This window comes from Osmerus eperlanus, chromosome 7 (genome assembly GCF_963692335.1).
Source record: "Osmerus eperlanus chromosome 7, fOsmEpe2.1, whole genome shotgun sequence".
Lineage (NCBI taxonomy): Eukaryota > Metazoa > Chordata > Actinopteri > Osmeriformes > Osmeridae > Osmerus > Osmerus eperlanus.
In genome coordinates this window covers 22,058,668-22,076,168 of record NC_085024.1, presented here as the reverse complement: position 1 = coordinate 22,076,168, position 17,501 = coordinate 22,058,668, and the positions used below count along the sequence as shown (strand labels likewise).

At 45.7% G+C, this 17,501-nt stretch overlaps 2 protein-coding genes across 9 annotated transcripts in view; one reads left to right on the top strand and one right to left on the bottom strand.

The window, feature by feature from the left end:
* Positions 1–587: 587 nt before the first annotated feature.
* crot (carnitine O-octanoyltransferase) lies at positions 588–16,398 on the top strand. 7 transcript variants are annotated; one of them, XM_062466037.1, is made up of 18 exons: positions 7,607–7,776; positions 8,106–8,336; positions 8,937–9,053; positions 9,146–9,270; positions 9,487–9,668; positions 10,056–10,180; positions 10,866–10,974; positions 11,121–11,214; positions 11,298–11,423; positions 11,535–11,636; positions 11,784–11,867; positions 12,230–12,337; positions 12,932–13,062; positions 13,242–13,365; positions 14,478–14,556; positions 14,857–14,950; positions 15,035–15,154; positions 15,239–16,398. In XM_062466037.1, the coding sequence occupies exons 3-18, from the start codon at positions 8,939–8,941 to the stop codon at positions 15,357–15,359; spliced, it is 1,839 nt and encodes a 612-aa protein (XP_062322021.1). In that variant the 5' UTR covers positions 7,607–7,776; positions 8,106–8,336; positions 8,937–8,938; the 3' UTR covers positions 15,360–16,398. The 7 variants fall into 7 exon arrangements, 4 of the variants coding, with proteins under 4 accessions (XP_062322020.1, XP_062322021.1, XP_062322023.1 ...); XM_062466038.1 differs by lacking the exons at positions 7,607–7,776; positions 8,106–8,336; positions 8,937–9,053 and having other exon boundaries at positions 9,183–9,320; XR_009930795.1 differs by lacking the exons at positions 9,487–9,668; positions 10,056–10,180; positions 10,866–10,974; ... (9 more) ...; positions 15,035–15,154; positions 15,239–16,398 and adding exons at positions 4,551–4,814; positions 5,581–6,787 and having other exon boundaries at positions 7,217–7,749; positions 9,146–9,177.
* A 66-nt stretch (positions 16,399–16,464) lies between these two features.
* Positions 16,465–17,501, bottom strand: part of abcb4 (ATP-binding cassette, sub-family B (MDR/TAP), member 4) — a 20,356-nt gene continuing 19,319 nt past the window's right edge. For both annotated transcript variants that reach the window (XM_062466034.1, XM_062466035.1), the window contains 2 exons: positions 17,109–17,408; positions 16,465–17,060 (listed from right to left, as the gene is read on the bottom strand). In XM_062466034.1, coding sequence (XP_062322018.1) covers positions 17,160–17,408 — 249 coding nt within the window. In that variant the 3' untranslated portion in view covers positions 16,465–17,060; positions 17,109–17,159. The remainder of the gene's footprint in view (positions 17,061–17,108; positions 17,409–17,501) is intronic.

Genomic DNA, 17,501 nt, shown 5'->3' with positions numbered 1-17,501 from the left:
CACTTATAACAATACTGTAGGGCTACTGTACATTTATTTGAACGATGTTCTGCACATATCATTATCACTCAACTGTTGCTCTGTTGACTAATGGCAGCGGAATAATATAACAAATATGCTTGTTCAAGTGGAATGTTCCAATGCTTCTTTACACAATACCTGAATTACACATTTGTTTAACTTTTTTTCCATACATTTGACACCCACTGACAGTATACCGGCTCACCAAAATGCACATGTGAATATTTATTCCTACTCGCCTTGAATATCGGGGTATACTATTGGTGGATTTTATGAAAGTGTCATGTATTGGATGCAGACCATAGTTGTCCGGAAAACATGCCTGTGTCGATAAAGAAACATAATATGTGTTCCTTGAAAAATTTGCAAGAACTGGACATGCCCCCAAAAATGTAAGGGTTGTAGAAAAGTTTTAAAGCAATACAGAAAAATCCAGCTCCTCCATCGTCAGGGATCGTTCAAATGCACGATTTTGAGCTTCGGTCCACCACCTATGTAGTCAGGCAGCGCGTTCATGTGTTTTTTTGGGGAGTGGCTTCGAACGGAGGGTGGGATATTACGGTTTATAGAAGCTAAAATAGCTAGAGCTAGCTAACAAAAAATAGTCACACAAAATATGGCAGAGAATGTGCAGCCAAAATGTCCAGTTCCACCGATACTTTCAACAGCTTACACTGCTCAACAAAGCAAGAAAAGAAAGACAGTCATGGAAAGGGCTACGAACACAAAGAGGTTGAATAATGAGAGAAGTAAAACCAGAGTTAACATAGGTATAGCTTTTCAACGCTGGCGAGAACTGAGGGAGTTGGAGGGCCTGAAAAGTGACGCCATGGTAGCTGTATTTCTCTTGGACAGGTAACGTTAAATAATCCGTTTAGTTTTGGGTGGAATTATTTTCCTGAACTGTGTGCAACCAACGTAGCTATCTATCTTATGTATTAGCCCAACGCAAACGTTAGCGTTTAGCCTCCTTTAACGTTATACTGTACAGATATCTCGTAGTATTGTTGTAAAGAGGAACCGTTAGCATGCAGGCTTTGCTTTTTTACCCTGAGCATATCAATATAAAGCTTTATGTTTAGATATATTTAACCAACTAGATAGCTTGCTAGCCCTCCAGTTTCCATTAAGGTGTAGTAGGTTGGTTTTTACATTGAAACAAAGTTTCTTAACCTAGTGTACAATTTAGTCTTTTGTGAAACGTGTAACTACCGCACCCTGTTGATGTGCAGAATTGCGGGAGTTACTCTTGACTCATTTCCGTATGGAGGACAAAGTTGACTTTAGTTGTTTTGATTTTGGTGCAGGTACTCTGCCTCCCGTCAGAGTAAGAGGGTTCTCTCTCCACAACATGATCACAACACTGAGGGGAAACTCTGCAATGAGACTAGTCTGCTAACAGAGGGAGTCCTGGACAGCGAGAAGGACATGTGTCGTCCACCTGCAGAGCTGGAAATCCCTGTTGGATTAGACTCCTCAGAGGAGTCACAAGGCAGCAGAGAGGATGGTTATGAAGAGGAGGAAACAGCAGTGGAGAACAGAAAAGAGAAAGCAGAGGAGGAAGAGGAGACACGAACAAAGCAGGATGAGTGTGACATGGATGAGGAGAAGGATGAGGATGAGGAGGAGGAGAAGGATAAGGAGTGGGATTCTTCCTCCCGTCAGAGTAAGAGGGTTCTCGCTCCACAACATGATCACAACACAGAGGGGAAACTCTGCAATGAGACTAGTCTGCTAACAGAGGGAGTCCTGGACAGTGAGAAGGACATGTGTCGTCCACCTGCAGAGCTGGAAATCCCTGTTGGATTAGACTCCTCAGAGGAGTCACAAGGCAGCAGAGAGGATGGTGATGAAGAGGAGGAAGAAGTGGAAACTGCAATGGAGAACATAAATGAGATAGACGAAGAAGATACAGGAACTGAGAAAGATGAGTGTGACATGGATGAGAATGATGATGAGTGGGAAATGGATGAGGAGGAGGATTGTGACATGGATGAGGACGATGATGAATGGGAAATGGATGAGGAGGGAGACACTGAGTCAGAGTGTGAAGACAATGTAGTGAAAAAGGTTAGGAAGAGAGTGAGAGATAACGACAACCCCGACCAACCCTTAAGGAAAAGTTACGTCAGACATAAAAGGCCAGAGACGCTCTGTACAAACTGTGGGATTCTCTACACAACGATGAAGCACACATGCCTTCCCAACGAGAAGTTCCGCTGCTCTAGTTGTGGGTGTGTATTTAAAAGTGAAATGAATCTCAGCATCCACAGAAAAAAATGTAAGCGTTCCATTCATCCATGCACCTTCTGCTTTAAGCCTTTCAAAACACGAGAGGAAAAACATAACCACGAGACCAGCCACTCAGAAATACAGCCCTATCAGTGTACGGAATGCCCACAGACATTTTCTGACCGGCTGACAAGAAATCGTCATCTTAGAGAGCACCCGAAGAATATTAAGTGTGAAACCTGCCACAAGGAGTTCCGTGGACAATATAAGCTGGCGAGACATGAGCTGTCTCACAGCAAGGACAAGCCGTACAAGTGCCAGGTGAGGATTTATTTAACTAGCACCCAGATGGGAGGTTTTGAAACCTAAAAATATGTAATTGCAAATGAAACCTGAGGGGCAAATTCAGTGAGGGATCCTCTCCTTCAGAGACGGTTGGTGTGTAGAAAGGTGTCGACAGGAGACAGTTTTCTACTTGTACAGTCAGAACTCTCTCACACATGAGCAGATCATTAGTACAGCTCTCTAGTACTGCTTGTCAGTTATGGGCAGCGGTCAAATACAGTGACGGGGTAAAAGTACAGGAACAGCTCAAATCCACAAGATGGTGTGGTAGGAACCAGAAGCCATAGGAGTACATTCAGAATAAAAAAGTTGTATTGTTTTTCCAAGTGAAGGATTGACCAGGTCCTCGTCCTCCCTGCAGGTGTGTGATCGTTTGTTTGCTCAGGCCTCCCAGCTGAAGTCTCACACGCGCGTCCACACCGGGGAAAAGCCCTTCCAGTGCCGGCTCTGCCCAAAGACCTTCAACCATAACGTCAGTCTGAAGAACCACATCCGTCGCTACCACCAGGAGGAGAGCCGTGATGATCCGAGCCCTGCCCTGAAGGAACGGAGGGAGAGCAACAAGTACCACAGCCTAGACAATCAATTAGAGGACAGGACTGAACAGGAGAGAGACGGAGGACTGGACATGAAGGTGAGCAGGTCTCTAACCCACAAAGAGCTCACCTTCTGGGCAGATCTGGATGTCCCACAGGGAGGCAGTGATGGGGAGGGAGGGGAGAGAGGTGAAGGACACAAACAGAAGAGGACACGGCAGAGATGTCTGCCCACTCGTCATGAAGAGCTTGAAGAGGATTCAGAGGAGATGGTGAATGATGACTCTGATTTTGATCCAGATGAGGAGAGTGTTCCCAGTAAACGAACAAGGAAAGGAAGGGGTAGAGGGAAACTAAGGTAGATGCCCAGTCGATGTGCAGACAGGTTTGTTTGCTTGTAAAAATCAACAACAAAGTTATGTGATGAACATTTTGATATCTATTTGTACAATAGACATGACGGTTTATCATTAATTACTTTAGGTTTTATTTGTCTAGCTTATCACTGCATTCCAGGCAATGGTATTGAAAACACGTTTAACCCTCGTGCTGCCTTCGGGTCACAAGACCCAAAGGTTCATAACGAACCATCGTTGTGTTTACCCAATTTTACCCAATACAAAAACAAATTAAAATAATTTTCTTTTAACCTTTGCAATGTGGGGGGTCTGAGACAGCCTAGCTGTTAAAAGAAAATGCTTCACTTTGTCTTTGTATGCGGTAAATTTGTCGCAATACGACGGTGGGTCACAATGACTGATGGGTCAGAATGACCCGAAGATAACACAAGGGTTAATGAGTTATGAACACGGGGCAGCGGATGCAGTAGTCTTGGCTGGTTTATATTGTACGCATGCTACTGTCATGTGTCCAGGTGTAACACAACATTTGTGACTATCTGTGACCGTAGATGGCGCTGTTGTCACGGTGCAGCTGAAACTCGACTAAAGCAACAAGTGAGTAAGAATGAATGCGAAAGCTGTACGGAACGTTTTTTTTTTAATGCTGGTTTTTCACATCCTAAATCTCATTTGCTTTGACACATTATTTTAAATGCAGTATAAAGTTAGCCAGGTGTTGCCTATTATGACGGTGGAAACAGGCGCTTGTAGCCAACAGGCAAACTCCATTTAAAGCACAAGCTTTTGAACCTATAAATTGTTAGGAAAAGCGTTATTTCACGTTGTTTAGTGAAATTCTTTCAAATTGCTCAAAGTTATGTTTTGTGTCTTTGTACTGTAATTAAAAATCAATAAAAACATTTGTAAAAAAAAAAGCTAAAAGAAAAGCCTGTACTTTTGCGAATTTTGACAGTGTTAGGCAGGCCACCAGTTTCACCTTCCCGAACAGTAGATGGCGGTAACGTCTTAATGTTGGTTGCAATCTGCCATTAAAATAATAAGGGCCATGTTCGCTTACACAGCAACAGAAAATGGCAGCAAGAGACCACCAGGATGACAAACTGCCTATTCCATCCTTGTCAACTACAGCATACACTACGAAAACTGTTAAGAAGCGACGGAAGACTTTGGAGAGTCAGGCTGAGCTAAAAAAAGACAGAGATAAAGCAAGGAATAAAACAAGAGTCAACATCGGGGCAGCATTCCCGCGGTGGAGAGAACTGAAGGAATTGAAAGGAATGAAGTTTGACTCCGAATTAGCATTTTTTCTTCTGGACAGGTACATTAAACGAATATCAATTAACAGATTATTACATCAATACTCGGATTATTTATTATTTAGACTCGCCATTTATGTTTGTTATTTATGTATGTTATTATTTAATCCCGTGATGGAATGTAAGTCTGTGCGGTCATGTCAGAACAGGTAAATAGGATTTCAAATTTATTATACAGATTGTTTAGCTTCATAATATGCATTAGACTAGCTTTATAAAAATAGCAACCAGGAATCCTAATGTAACCGTCTGAGGAGGTTGACACTGGGGCACTGTCAAAGACAACAGTGTGGAATGGGCGGGGCTGGTGGTGTTGGTTGGTCTACATAATGTAGGTGGAAAGTGTTTGCGGAACAGTGCTGCAAACTCGAGACAAATAAGCAACCGCAGCTTCAAAAACAAGACCAATATTTGTATAGCCTATAACGGCTTCTGTGTAAAATTCAACACCCCCTACATGTATATGAGTCCACTTGAGGTAAAATAACTTTTGAAAGTACATGTAAGCCTACATTTCTACACGGTTGTGGGAATTTGTCAAGGTTTCTTCAGCTATCTGGTTATACAAGCTCGTCAGTTCCATGAAGGTGCAGTAAATTAGAATTTGACATTGAAATAAAGGTTCTTAACCTAGCATTATCGTGTCGCGTTATCATGTCGTGTTTTATTGTGAAACGCATAGAAACTACCGCACCCTGTTGATGTGCATAATGGCAGGAGTGTGTCTTGGCCCAGTTTCCAAAGTTAACTTTAGTTGTTTTGGTGCAGGTACTCTGCCTCCCGTCAGAGTAAGAGGGTTCTCTCTCCACAACATGATCACAACACAGAGGGGAAACTCTGCAATGAGACTAGTCTGCTAACAGAGGGAGTCCTGGACAGTGAGAAGGACATGTGTCCACCTGCAGAGATGGAAATCCCTGTTGGATTAGACTCCTCAGAGGAGTCACAAGGCAGCAGAGAGGATGGTGATGAAGAGGAGGAAACAGCAGTGGAGAACAGAAAAGAGATAGCAGAGGAGGAAGAGGAGACAGGAACGAAGCAGGATGAGTGTGACATGGATGAGGAGAAGGATGAGGAGGAGGAGGAGAAGGATAAGGAGTGGGATTCTTCCTCCCGTCAGAGTAAGAGGGTTCTCGCTCCACAACATGATCACAACACTGAGGGGAAACTCTGCAATGAGACTAGTCTGCTAACAGAGGGAGTCCTGGACAGTGAGAAGGACATGTGTCGTCCACCTGCAGAGCTGGAAATCCCTGTTGGATTAGACTCCTCAGAGGAGTCACAAGGCAGCAGAGAGGATGGTGATGAAGAGGAGGAAGAAGTGGAAACTGCAATGGAGAACATAAATGAGATAGAGGAGGAAGATACAGGAACTGAGAAAGATGAGTGTGACATGGATGAGGATTGTGACATGGATGAGAATGATGATGAGTGGGAAATGGATGAGGAGGGAGACACTGAGTCAGAGTGTGAAGTCAATGTAGTGAAAAGGGTTAGGAAGAGAGTGAGAGATAACGACAACCCCGACCAACCCTTAAGGAAAAGGTACAACAGACATAGAAGGCCAGAGACGCTCTGTACAAACTGTGGGATTCTCTACACAACGCTGAAGCACACATGCCTTCCCAACGAGAAGTTCCGCTGCTCTAGTTGTGGGTGTGTATTTGAAAATGAAATGAATCTCAGCATCCACAGAAAAAACTGTAGCCGTTCCATTCATCCATGCACCTTCTGCTTTAAGCCTTTCAAAACACGAGAGGAAAAACATAACCACGAGACCAGCCACTCAGAAATACAGCCCTATCAGTGTACGGAATGCCCACAGACATTTTCTGACCGGCTGACAAGAAATCGTCATCTTAGAGAGCACCAGAAGAGGGTTAGGTGTGAAACCTGCCACAAGGAGTTCCGTGCACACTATATGCTGGCGAGACATGAGCTGTCTCACAGCAAGGACAAGCCGTACAAGTGCCAGGTGAGGATTTATTTAACTAGCACCCAGATGGGAGGTTTTGAAACCTAAAAATATGTAATTGCAAATGAAAACTGAGGGGAAAATTGGGAAAGATGCTGTGGTAGGAACCAGAAACTTCAAATGGTCCATCTAACCTCAGTCGTCACCAAATCTGTAGCCTGGTAGATCTTAGTGTGTCAGAGAGCTGGTAGATCTTAGTGTGTCAGAGAGCTGGTAGATCTTAGTGTGTCAGAGAGCTGCGTTCCTCTCAGAGGGAGAGAGAAGAACACGGGGTCAGAGGCTGTGAAGAAGTGGAGGGTTAGTAGGGTGGATCCCTACCTGTTAAGTGACAGCTAATGCAGCAGTTTGGCCATAGGAGTACATTCAGAATAAAAAAGTTGTATTGTTTTTCCAAGTGAAGGATTGACCAGGTCCTCGTCCTCCCTGCAGGTGTGTGATCGTTTGTTTGCTCAGGCCTCCCAGCTGAAGTCTCACACGCGCGTCCACACCGGGGAAAAGCCCTTCCAGTGCCGGCTCTGCCCAAAGACCTTCAACCATAACGTCAGTCTGAAGAACCACATCCGTCGCTACCACCAGGAGGAGAGCCGTGATGATCCGAGCCCTGCCCTGAAGGAACGGAGGGAGAGCAACAAGTACCACAGCCTAGACAATCAATTAGAGGACAGGACTGAACAGGAGAGAGACGGAGGACTGGACATGAAGGTGAGCAGGTCTCTAACCCACAAAGAGCTCACCTTCTGGGCAGATCTGGATGTCCCACAGGGAGGCAGTGATGGGGAGGGAGGGGAGAGAGGTGAAGGACACAAACAGAAGAGGACACGGCAGAGATGTCTGCCCACTCGTCATGAAGAGCTTGAAGAGGATTCAGAGGAGATGGTGAATGATGACTCTGATTTTGATCCAGATGAGGAGAGTGTTCCCAGTAAACGAACAAGGAAAGGAAGGGGTAGAGGGAAACTAAGGTAGATGCCCAGTCGATGTGCAGACAGGTTTCTTGGACGCAATAATGCATGTGAACAGTATTCATTCACCGATGCCATTACAATGTGATTAATGTGATGTTGTTTAACAAGCTAAACTTATGTTTACTTATGCTAGATAATCATCAGCTAAGCTAAGGTATAGTCCCCTGTCGAAATGCAGACAGCTCTGTTTGCCTGTAGAAAACACTAACAGTTATGAGATGAACATTTGTATACCTATTTGTACAATAGACATGACTGTTTATCATTCATTACATTAAGGTTCAATTTGTGTAGCTTATCACTGCATTCCAGGAAATACTTTTGAAAACATGTTTTGATTAAATGTGACCAAGGGGCAGCGGATGCAGTAAAGACCAGGCTGTTCAATATTGTACGCATGCGTACTGTCATGTGTTCCGGTTTTGGAAGTTGGCCCACTGGAGGAAAGGTGACGAGTGGTGCAGTCAGTCACTCAACAACATCGGACAGGCACCAAGCAAGGATCCATACATCTGTGAGTGTCGAGCTACAACTACAGTGCATAGTCGACTGAGCATATACGATCTGTACTTTATAACGCTACGGTCAGTTCACTTAATTTTATCAGCCACTTATTTAGCTAGCGTCTCATGTTGGTTGGCAATAGTACGTAACTAGCGGGCATTGAAACTATAGCTCATAACTGCCTATTTGAAGAAAATCGACAATGCGACAAGTGCTCTTTTACATTGCAGTTTGTCTAAAGGATGCAGGTTTGGTTTTTAAACGTTAGTTTAGTTTTTGTCGGCGACTGAGAGATAATCCGGTTCTGCCCTGCAGCACTGGCCTGTTTTGAAAGTATTAGCTGGGTTTTTGATAAGAGTGGAATTTGATCTTTGGGTCAAGATAAACTTGCTCACTGACAAAGAAACGAGTATTCACTTTTGCGAGAAGACAAGCAAAATGTCATAAAACTTTTAGGTCGCTGATTTTGGTAATTGTTTTAGCTTTCCCTCTTTGTAGCTTCTATTTAATATTATTCTAATTAATATGTGTTTAGCTTGGTAAAGTGCTTTGATGTTGAAAAGACTAAGGTTTAAATACGTAAATATTGCAATTGACTTAGCTAATTGTAAAGGTAGGTCTTATGAACATTAGACCATCAAAGATGATGAAGATTTGGGGAATCTTTCGCTCGTTTGTAGAAATGGCTAACCAAGTCTCCGGGTCCCCCGCTGAGCGGACGTTTCAGTATCAGAGCGGTCTACCTTCCTTACCTGTCCCGACCCTTGAAGACAGCCTCGCTAAGTACCTGGATGCAGGTAAGAGAAGTGTGGTTGTCTGTTATGCCTAAGTAGGTAAAGTTCATCACTACAATGCACCAAACGCGGTCTATTTATTTACTATTCTTTAGTTCGTCCGTTTGCGTCTCCAGAGGAGTACCAGACCACAGCGGGCATCGTGGGGAGGTTTGGGGAGGGGATTGGCAAGGAGCTGCACCAGAAGCTGCTGCTGAGAGCCAAGATGAAGAGAAACTGGGTACTCATTCATGAGGTTTTACATTCCTTGCTCAAAAATATCTATCCAAAGTAAGACTTGTTCATCCAAAATATTGAGTATATCTTACGGAATCAAATATCAGTTGACTTGTGCAATCAAGAACAACAAAACTACAAACACAAAATTTGGTTTGTACAGTTGTATTACTCTAGGCTACTTGAAATACATCCATAGACAGTGTTTCTGCTCCCCCAGTTGGAGGAGTGGTGGTTGGACTCTGCATATCTGGAGCTGAGAATGCCCTCCCAGCTGAACGTGAACTTCGGAGGCCCGGCCCCGTACCTGGAGCACTGCTGGCCCCCTGCGGAGGGAGCCCAGCTGCACAGGACCAGCATCACCTTATGGCACACTCTACAATACTGGAACTTGATCCGGACGTAAGAAACACACACAGACACACAGACAAGGCTGTTCCCTCTGCTGTCAGGGAAGGGGAGACAGTTCTGGATAATTGCTGGTAAATATCTATGGATTGTCTCTGGCTTCTTGTTATCCCAGTGTCTGTTGGGCTGTTGGCAAGTGACCCCAGCTCTGATGGCTCTGTGCCTCCTGGGACTTCCTGGTTTATTGCGTCACTTCCTGGTGTATTGCGTCACTTCCTGGTGTATTGCGTCACTTCCTGGTGTATTGTGTCACTTCCTGGTGTATTGCGTCAATTCCTGGTGTATTGCATCACTTCCTGGTGTATTGCGTCACTTCCTGGTGTATTGCATTACTGTGGGGCCCCAAGTCAGACCCAGTGTGCTCTTGTTTGTGTTCCTCAGAGAGAGGCTGCCGACCCAGAGAGCTGCGAATGTTCCTTATGATATGGACCAATTCAGAATGCTGTTCTGTACCTGCAAAGTTCCCGGCGTAGTCAAAGACACCATCTTAAACTACTTTAAGACCGGTAGGAGATCCTCACATACACACACACTCGTTGTTTTACGGGATTGGCTGGTTGGAACAGTGTCTCACCCATAGATATATATAAACACTAGATGTCTCGTCCACGTTGCCGGACAACGGAGTCGAACGTCCGCACATGGCGGCCATCTTGCTACAGTCAACTCGCTCACCCATAACATTGTGTTGATGCTACATGTACTTTTTAAATGACCATAACTTGCTCAATTTTCAACCGATTTTGAAACGGTTTGGTTTGTTATCAACGTCAGAGATGTCGGTATGCCACTGCATACTTATGAATAATTATGTTATTTTTTTTAAAAAATAGAATAGAAAGTACATGTAGATTCAGGGAGTCAGGTGGCTGAGCGGTGAGGGAATCGAGATAGTAATCCGAAGGTTTCCAGCTCGATTCCCGGTCATGCCAACTGACGTTGTGTCCTTGGGCAAGGCACTTCACCCTACTTGCCTCGGGGGAATGTCCCTGTACTTACTGTAAGTCGCTCTGGGCGTCTGCTAAATGACTAAATGTAATGTAATGTAGATTCAACACAATGTTATGGGTGAGCGAGTTGACTGTAGCAAGATGGCCGCCATGTGCGGACGTTCTAGACTCCGCCGTAAGACATCTAGTGTTTATATATATCTATGGTCTCACCCACCCCGTCCCTGCGTCCTGCTTCCAGAGAGTGAAGGGCCGTGTCCCTCCCACGTGGTGGTGATGTGTCGAGGACGCATCTTCACGTTCGACGCTCTGTGTGACGGACAGATGCTCACCCCCCCTGAGATACTCCGGTACCTCCCCACACCACAAGCTGCACTGAAGCTCATGTACACAAGGATTACAATCCTGTACAGTCCAATGTCTAACTTTGTTCTCTCTGTGTGTGTGTGTGTGTGTGTGTGCGTGTGTGTGTGTGCGTGTGTGTGTGTGTGTGTAGCCAGCTCAGCCATGTGAAGCAGTGTTGTGAGGGAGAGGGAGATGGAGACGGAGTTTCCGCTCTCACCTCAGAGGAGCGGACGAGCTGGGCCAGGGTAAGGACAGCTCATCCGCAGCAGGGAGATGACCACATCCTCACTTTCCACGCTAAGAGCTGTTCCTCTTCCTCTCTGGCCAGACCCGGGAGTATCTGATTGGTTTAGACCCAGTCAATAAGACCATCCTGGAGACCATCCAGAGCAGCCTGTTTGTGATCTCTCTGGATGATGCCAAACCCTACCCAACTGCGGAAAACTATACACCGGTACTGGCCAATCACACACACACACAGACCGATACACACACAAACTGGTATGTGCCAGTGTGTGAATTTTAGTGTGGTTATATTTTGATACTGTAACCTTTGACCCTGCAGCTGACCCTGCAGACCCTAACTGGTGACCCTGCTAGTCGCTGGGGAGACAAGTCCTACAACCTGCTGTGCTTTGCTGACGGGACCTTTGGATCCCACTGTGACGTGAGTCTGTGTGTGTGTGTGTGTGTGGGCAGGGGTGTGTGTGTGTGGGGGCAGGGGTGCGTGTGTGGGAAATGCATAAGTTGCCAGTTGAAGATGAATTAAACGCAAACAAACACCCTGGTAACGGTACGTGTGTGTGGGTTTCAGCACGCTCCATTTGACGCCATGGTGCTGGTGACTCACTGTTACCACCTGGATCAGCAGATCAAAGCTACAGACGGCAGCTGGAAGGTGAGCAGCCATGCTGGCTCTGTAGACGTGTTCCTCTGGTCCTGTGTGGAGTGCTAGGGTTAGGGTTAGAGAGGGCACAGCGCAGGTGAGGCTGGTCCTGTGTGGAGTGCTAGGGTTAGGGTTAGAGAGGGCACAGCGCAGGTGAGGCTGGTCCTGTGTGGAGTGCTAGGGTTAGGGTTAGAGAGGGCACAGCGCAGGTGAGGCTGGTCCTGTGTGGAGTGCTAGGGTTAGGGTTAGAGAGGGCACAGCGCAGGTGAGGCTGGTCCTGTGTGGAGTGCTAGGGTTAGGCTTAGAGAGGGCACAGCGCAGGTGAGGCTGGTCCTGTGTGGAGTGCTTACTGTAAACTCTGTGGGGGTTTCCAGGGCACAGCGCAGGTGAGGCTCATGACCCTTCCAGAGGAGCTGGTGTTCACTGTGGACGACAGAGTCAGGAGGGACATCAAGCACGCCAAACAGCAATACCTGGAAACTGTGAGACATGAAAACATTACTACATTACTACTACATTAAGTCATTTTAGCATACTGTAGTCATACTGGAGTCATACTGGAGTCATACTGTAGCATACTGTAGCATGCTGTAGTCATACTGTAGCATACTGTAGCATACTGTAGTCATACTGTAGGCATACTGTAGTCATACTGTAGCATACTGTAGGCATACTGTAGTCATACTTCATCCAAACATCCACCACACTATGGAACAGAGATCCTAACTGTCCTGTTGAATCCTCTGTGAACACATTCAGAATCATGTAGGATATGCATGTAACTTCACTTGTTAAGTGCATCATAAACACACACATTCCCTCCACCCTCCAGCTTGTGTGTTTCTCTCACACACACACTCCAGCCTGTGTGTTTCTCTCTCACACACACACACACACTCCAGCCTGTGTGTTTCTCTCACACACACACACACTCCAGCCTGTGTGTTTCTCTCTCACACACACACACACACACACACACACACACACACACACGCACACGCACACACACTCCAGCCTGTGTGTTTCTCTCTCACACACACACACACACTCCAGCCTGTGTGTTTCTGCTTTCTCAGGCAGCCCAGCTGCAGGTGGTGTGCTGTGCCTTCACCTCGTTTGGAAAGGCAGCCATCAAGCAGAGGAAGCTCCACCCAGACACCTTCGTGCAGCTGGCCCTGCAGTTAGCCTACTACAAGCTGCATGGCAGGTACAGCTGACTACCCACCCAACATTCCCACTGTCAACATATGATGACCTTGATCATCCATCTGCACTACCTAAGATTTCCAATGCGCCTGTAGGGCTTGAATCCTGAACTTGAACTTACGCCTCCTGTCCTCTCTTCTTCTCCCTTCTCCTCTCCTCTCTCTCCTCTTCTCTCTCCAGACCAGGAAGTTGTTACGAAACAGCAACGACTCGTAGGTTCTACCATGGAAGAACAGAGACCATGCGTCCCTGTACCCTGGAGGCACAGCAGTGGTGTCGGGCCATGCTGGACCCTGCTGTGACTGTGAGTGTGTCTGTGTGTGACAGGGGGCGACAAAGAGCAGGCTAGTTAGTGGTTCAGTCTAGCAGGTTTCAGAGAGTCTGCAGTGTTTCCTCTATGTTGATTTAGCCGTGGCGGACCGCTAAATTTCTGCCGCCACGGTATCAGAAATTGTTAGAGTGCATGTCGGAGAATAGCACGGACACGCGCTTCACACCGCAGTTGAGATTGCGTGTGTGCGTCCTTGAGAACTGTAGTCATATAACTTATGTTGTCAGTTCACTTAAGCCTGTTATTGTATTAGTCTATAGTTCTTGCAAATTTAAATTAAGTTAACTGGTGATTTTCATAGTTTGTATTCTTCCCCTGCTAGCTAAATTGCACATGTCTGTTGATTCGATAGCGATTGCTGCCTTTGCTCACATTTGTATTTTAGGTGAATTATTATGCTGAAGTAGTTTTAATTAACCCTTGTGTTATCTTCGGGTCATTCTGACCCATCAGTCATTGTGACCCACCGTCGTATTGCGACAAATTTACCTCATACAAAAACAAAGTGAAGCATTTTCTTTTAACTGTCGGGCTGTCTCAGACCCCCCACATTGGAATGGTTAAAAGAAAATAATTTTTATTTGTTTTTGTATTGGGTAAAATTGGGTAAACACAACAATGGTTCGTTATGAACCTTTGGGTCATGTGACCCGAAGGCAGCACGAGGGTTAATAAATAGTGGGTTTATTGTTATTATTTGCTACAGAATGCTTAGCCTATCAAGATCAAATGAAGCAGACAGTGTACATGCTTTCGAGTGGCCTACCTTAATCTATAGGCTAGCCTACTGACCATTTACTATAAGTTGTTTTGCAATTATTAATTGGCATCATTTAGAACATACTTTGAGTGGAAGGTGTCTTTAAGAAGCCTAACTTTATTGCTTTAGGGGAAATAGGACGATGCAATATTACATTAGCTATTAGACTATTACATTAACCTGCTCCGAAATATAGGGTTAGGGTTAGAACTTTGTTTCGGGGGGGGACAGACCTGCCCCCACTGCTAAAAGAAATCCTAAAGGAAACACTGGGCTGTATCCTGGCCATCCAGCCTCAGTAAACGTTCTCCTCGCTCCTCTCTAGGATAGTGCCAGAAGGAGAGCGCTGGGGTTGGCCTTCAACAAGCACAACAGCCTGATGGCTGACGCCCAGAATGGAAAAGGTCTGTCTTCATATTCTCAGAAATTGCCACATTTAGCCTATCGTATGTTTTCTGTGAGACTAAGCCTTGTGTGTTTTGGTGTCTCTGTGTTACATTTACATTTAGTCATTTAGCAGACGCTCTTATCCAGAGCGACTTACAGTAAGTACAGGGACATTCCCCCGAGGCAAGTAGGGTGAAGTGCCTTGCCCAAGGACACAACGTCAGTTGGCATGACCGGGAATCGAACTGGTGACCTTCGGATTACTAGCCCGACTCCCTCACCGCTCAGCCACCTGACTCCCTTCTGTGTGCTGGTAGGCTTTGACAGGCATCTCCTGGGTCTGTGTCTGATCGCCAGGGAAGAGGGACTCCCTACTCCGGACCTCTTCACAGACCCCCTTTATGCAAAGAGGTAGGAGGTGCAACTGCACACCTGCGTTTGTGTTCCAGTTTGTGGATTTCCCATCATGCCTCTGTCTCGTCTCCATCTCTACAGTGGTGGGGGAGGAAACTTTGTGCTGTCCACCAGCCTGGTGGGCTACACCACGGTCATGGGGGCTGTTGCTCCCATGGTGCACCAGGGCTACGGCTTCTTCTACCAGATACGAGACGACAGGTGAGATGACATGCAGGCTTGTCATCAAAATGAGACTTGCTGCTCGTAGTTCATAACAGTGATGTCTGCTTCCTGTTCTCTCAGGATTCTGGCTTCCTGTACGGCGTGGAAGTCCTTCCCAGAGACGGACGCTGAGACGATGTTCCACACTGTGTGTGTCTCCATGCATGAGATCCTGCAGCTGGCCACCACCGCCCAGCTGTGATGCCACCACCCTCGTCACCACCCTTAACCCAGTGTCAACACAAGCCAACACTTGTGTTCCTACCTCCCCAGAGACATACATTCTTACATACAAACATGTAAGAATGTATACAAACAGTCCTTAGCTGAACGCTAGTTTTAGTTTGGCTATTACATTTGTTTGTACACTGCACTCAATGAGGCAAAGATTATATAGAGCTGTTGAATATTTTTCTACACCATTTTTTCCACTTAATTACCACACTGATTTGTCACATTTACCAAGTGATTTTTGGTAAGGTTCTCCTGTTTTTTTTAGGTGACATTCTGTCAAAATGTATGATATTTAGATATGTTCCTTTTAAAAGATGTAGCTGTTGAAATGTGTTGTATTTATGTATCCTTAAAAACAATGTAGCAATCAGCAAACAAACCATGTGTGTGTGGAGCCTGCTGCTGGAGGCTGAGAGGAGGACAGCAGCTCTTGTAACTAGTAGCACTTTAGTAACTTCCTGATGAGGCCTTAGATTAAGGTTTATTAAATGAGACATCGTGACAGTAGGAATAATGCAGCTGTGTATAAACGATCTGTCTCTACGGTAGATCAAGGAAAGGTCTTGACCATAATCGATCTGGTAACTGATTGTATCTTTTCTTGAGCTTTGTATGGACATTAGCCAGTCTCTTTTGATCAAGTTTAATCACAACTGTAAAATACAATACAGTATAGTACTGTTTTATAGTACTGATTTGGTATTCTGATCTGGCATAGGAAACTCTTCAGGTTGAAAAGCTTTTGAAAGGGCCTCCTTGAGTTCACCTGTCTAATTCCCTCAACCAGGCCTATAGAAGCCTTTGAGAAATTTAGCGTGATTTGACTGGATTATGATGAACAGAATCTGCACTTACATCAGTCAAATGGAAATAAATATCAATTTTGATTGTGTTTGAAGTCACTGTACTCGCTGTGCTGTAGGGCTACTTTTTACTGTGAGTGACCGCTGAATGTTTAGGTGCCGTGAATCTGAGGCGTGATTAAAGACATGAGGACACATGACACTGTCTGGGCAGTTTCTATTTTCCACTTTTTTCTTTGTTACATGAAGGAACAGGACGAGCCAGCAGAGCATGACTGAATAGAAAATCTTTAATGTGTTCACACACACAGTAACTACTGTGTATTTAAGGTTAGTTGTTTCAGTGCAAATGTAGAAACAGAGCTTGAATCTTTGTCATAAGTGCTTGAAATGCTCCCAGAAACAAGGTAGGAACACAGGCCCTCTGAACATGCAGGTAGGAACACAGACCAGGTAGGAACACAGGCCCTCTGAACATCCAGGTAGGAACACATTCCCTCTGAACATGCAGGTAGGAACACAGGCACTCTGGTCTGGACTTCAGACACAACAGGGGCTTCCAGCAGTATGAACAGCCACAAAACATTCAAATCAATTAACAAAAATAACATATCCTTTGATGACTTACATCGCAAACATGCACACTAAATATATGAATCAATATAATAATGGCCACAGTAATGGCCTGGTTGTTGAGAGTCTAGAGTAAAGGTTATAAGCATGACTTTGCTCCAGTGTGTAATTAACTATTAAACAGCGTGTATGTGCGTATTTGTCTATCAATCAGACATGGATTAATGTGGCATATCAGGTACTTTGGTGATAGAAATACTAAGTTGTGTCCAGCAGGTCAGCTAGGACGTCCTCTCAGCCCCAAAGGGGTTTATAACCCTCCCAAACTGAACCTCAACTACAAAACCAAACATGGTAGCCCATCCACAGATGGCCACAGGTAGGTGGCGCCGCTACGCCATGTTGGCAGTGACCCTGTGGTTGGCCTCGCCCTCTGCATCTCTCCCATGGCCCATCTGTGTGGTGACCAGCGAGTGGTAAGGTCCCCTCCTGACCAGCAGCTGCTGATGTGTTCCCTGCTCCACCACCACCCCTCCCTGGAACACGGCGATGCGGTCGGCGTTCTGGATGGTGGACAGGCGATGAGCCACCACGATGCACGTCCTGCCCTGCCGCGCCTGGTCCAGAGCTTCCTGCACCACCTGGGGGATGGGAGGGGGGTTATGGAGACAGTGGGGTTAGGTAGAGCTGCTAGCGACCAGATAGTTTTTTCCTACTAAGTCGACAAGGTTTAC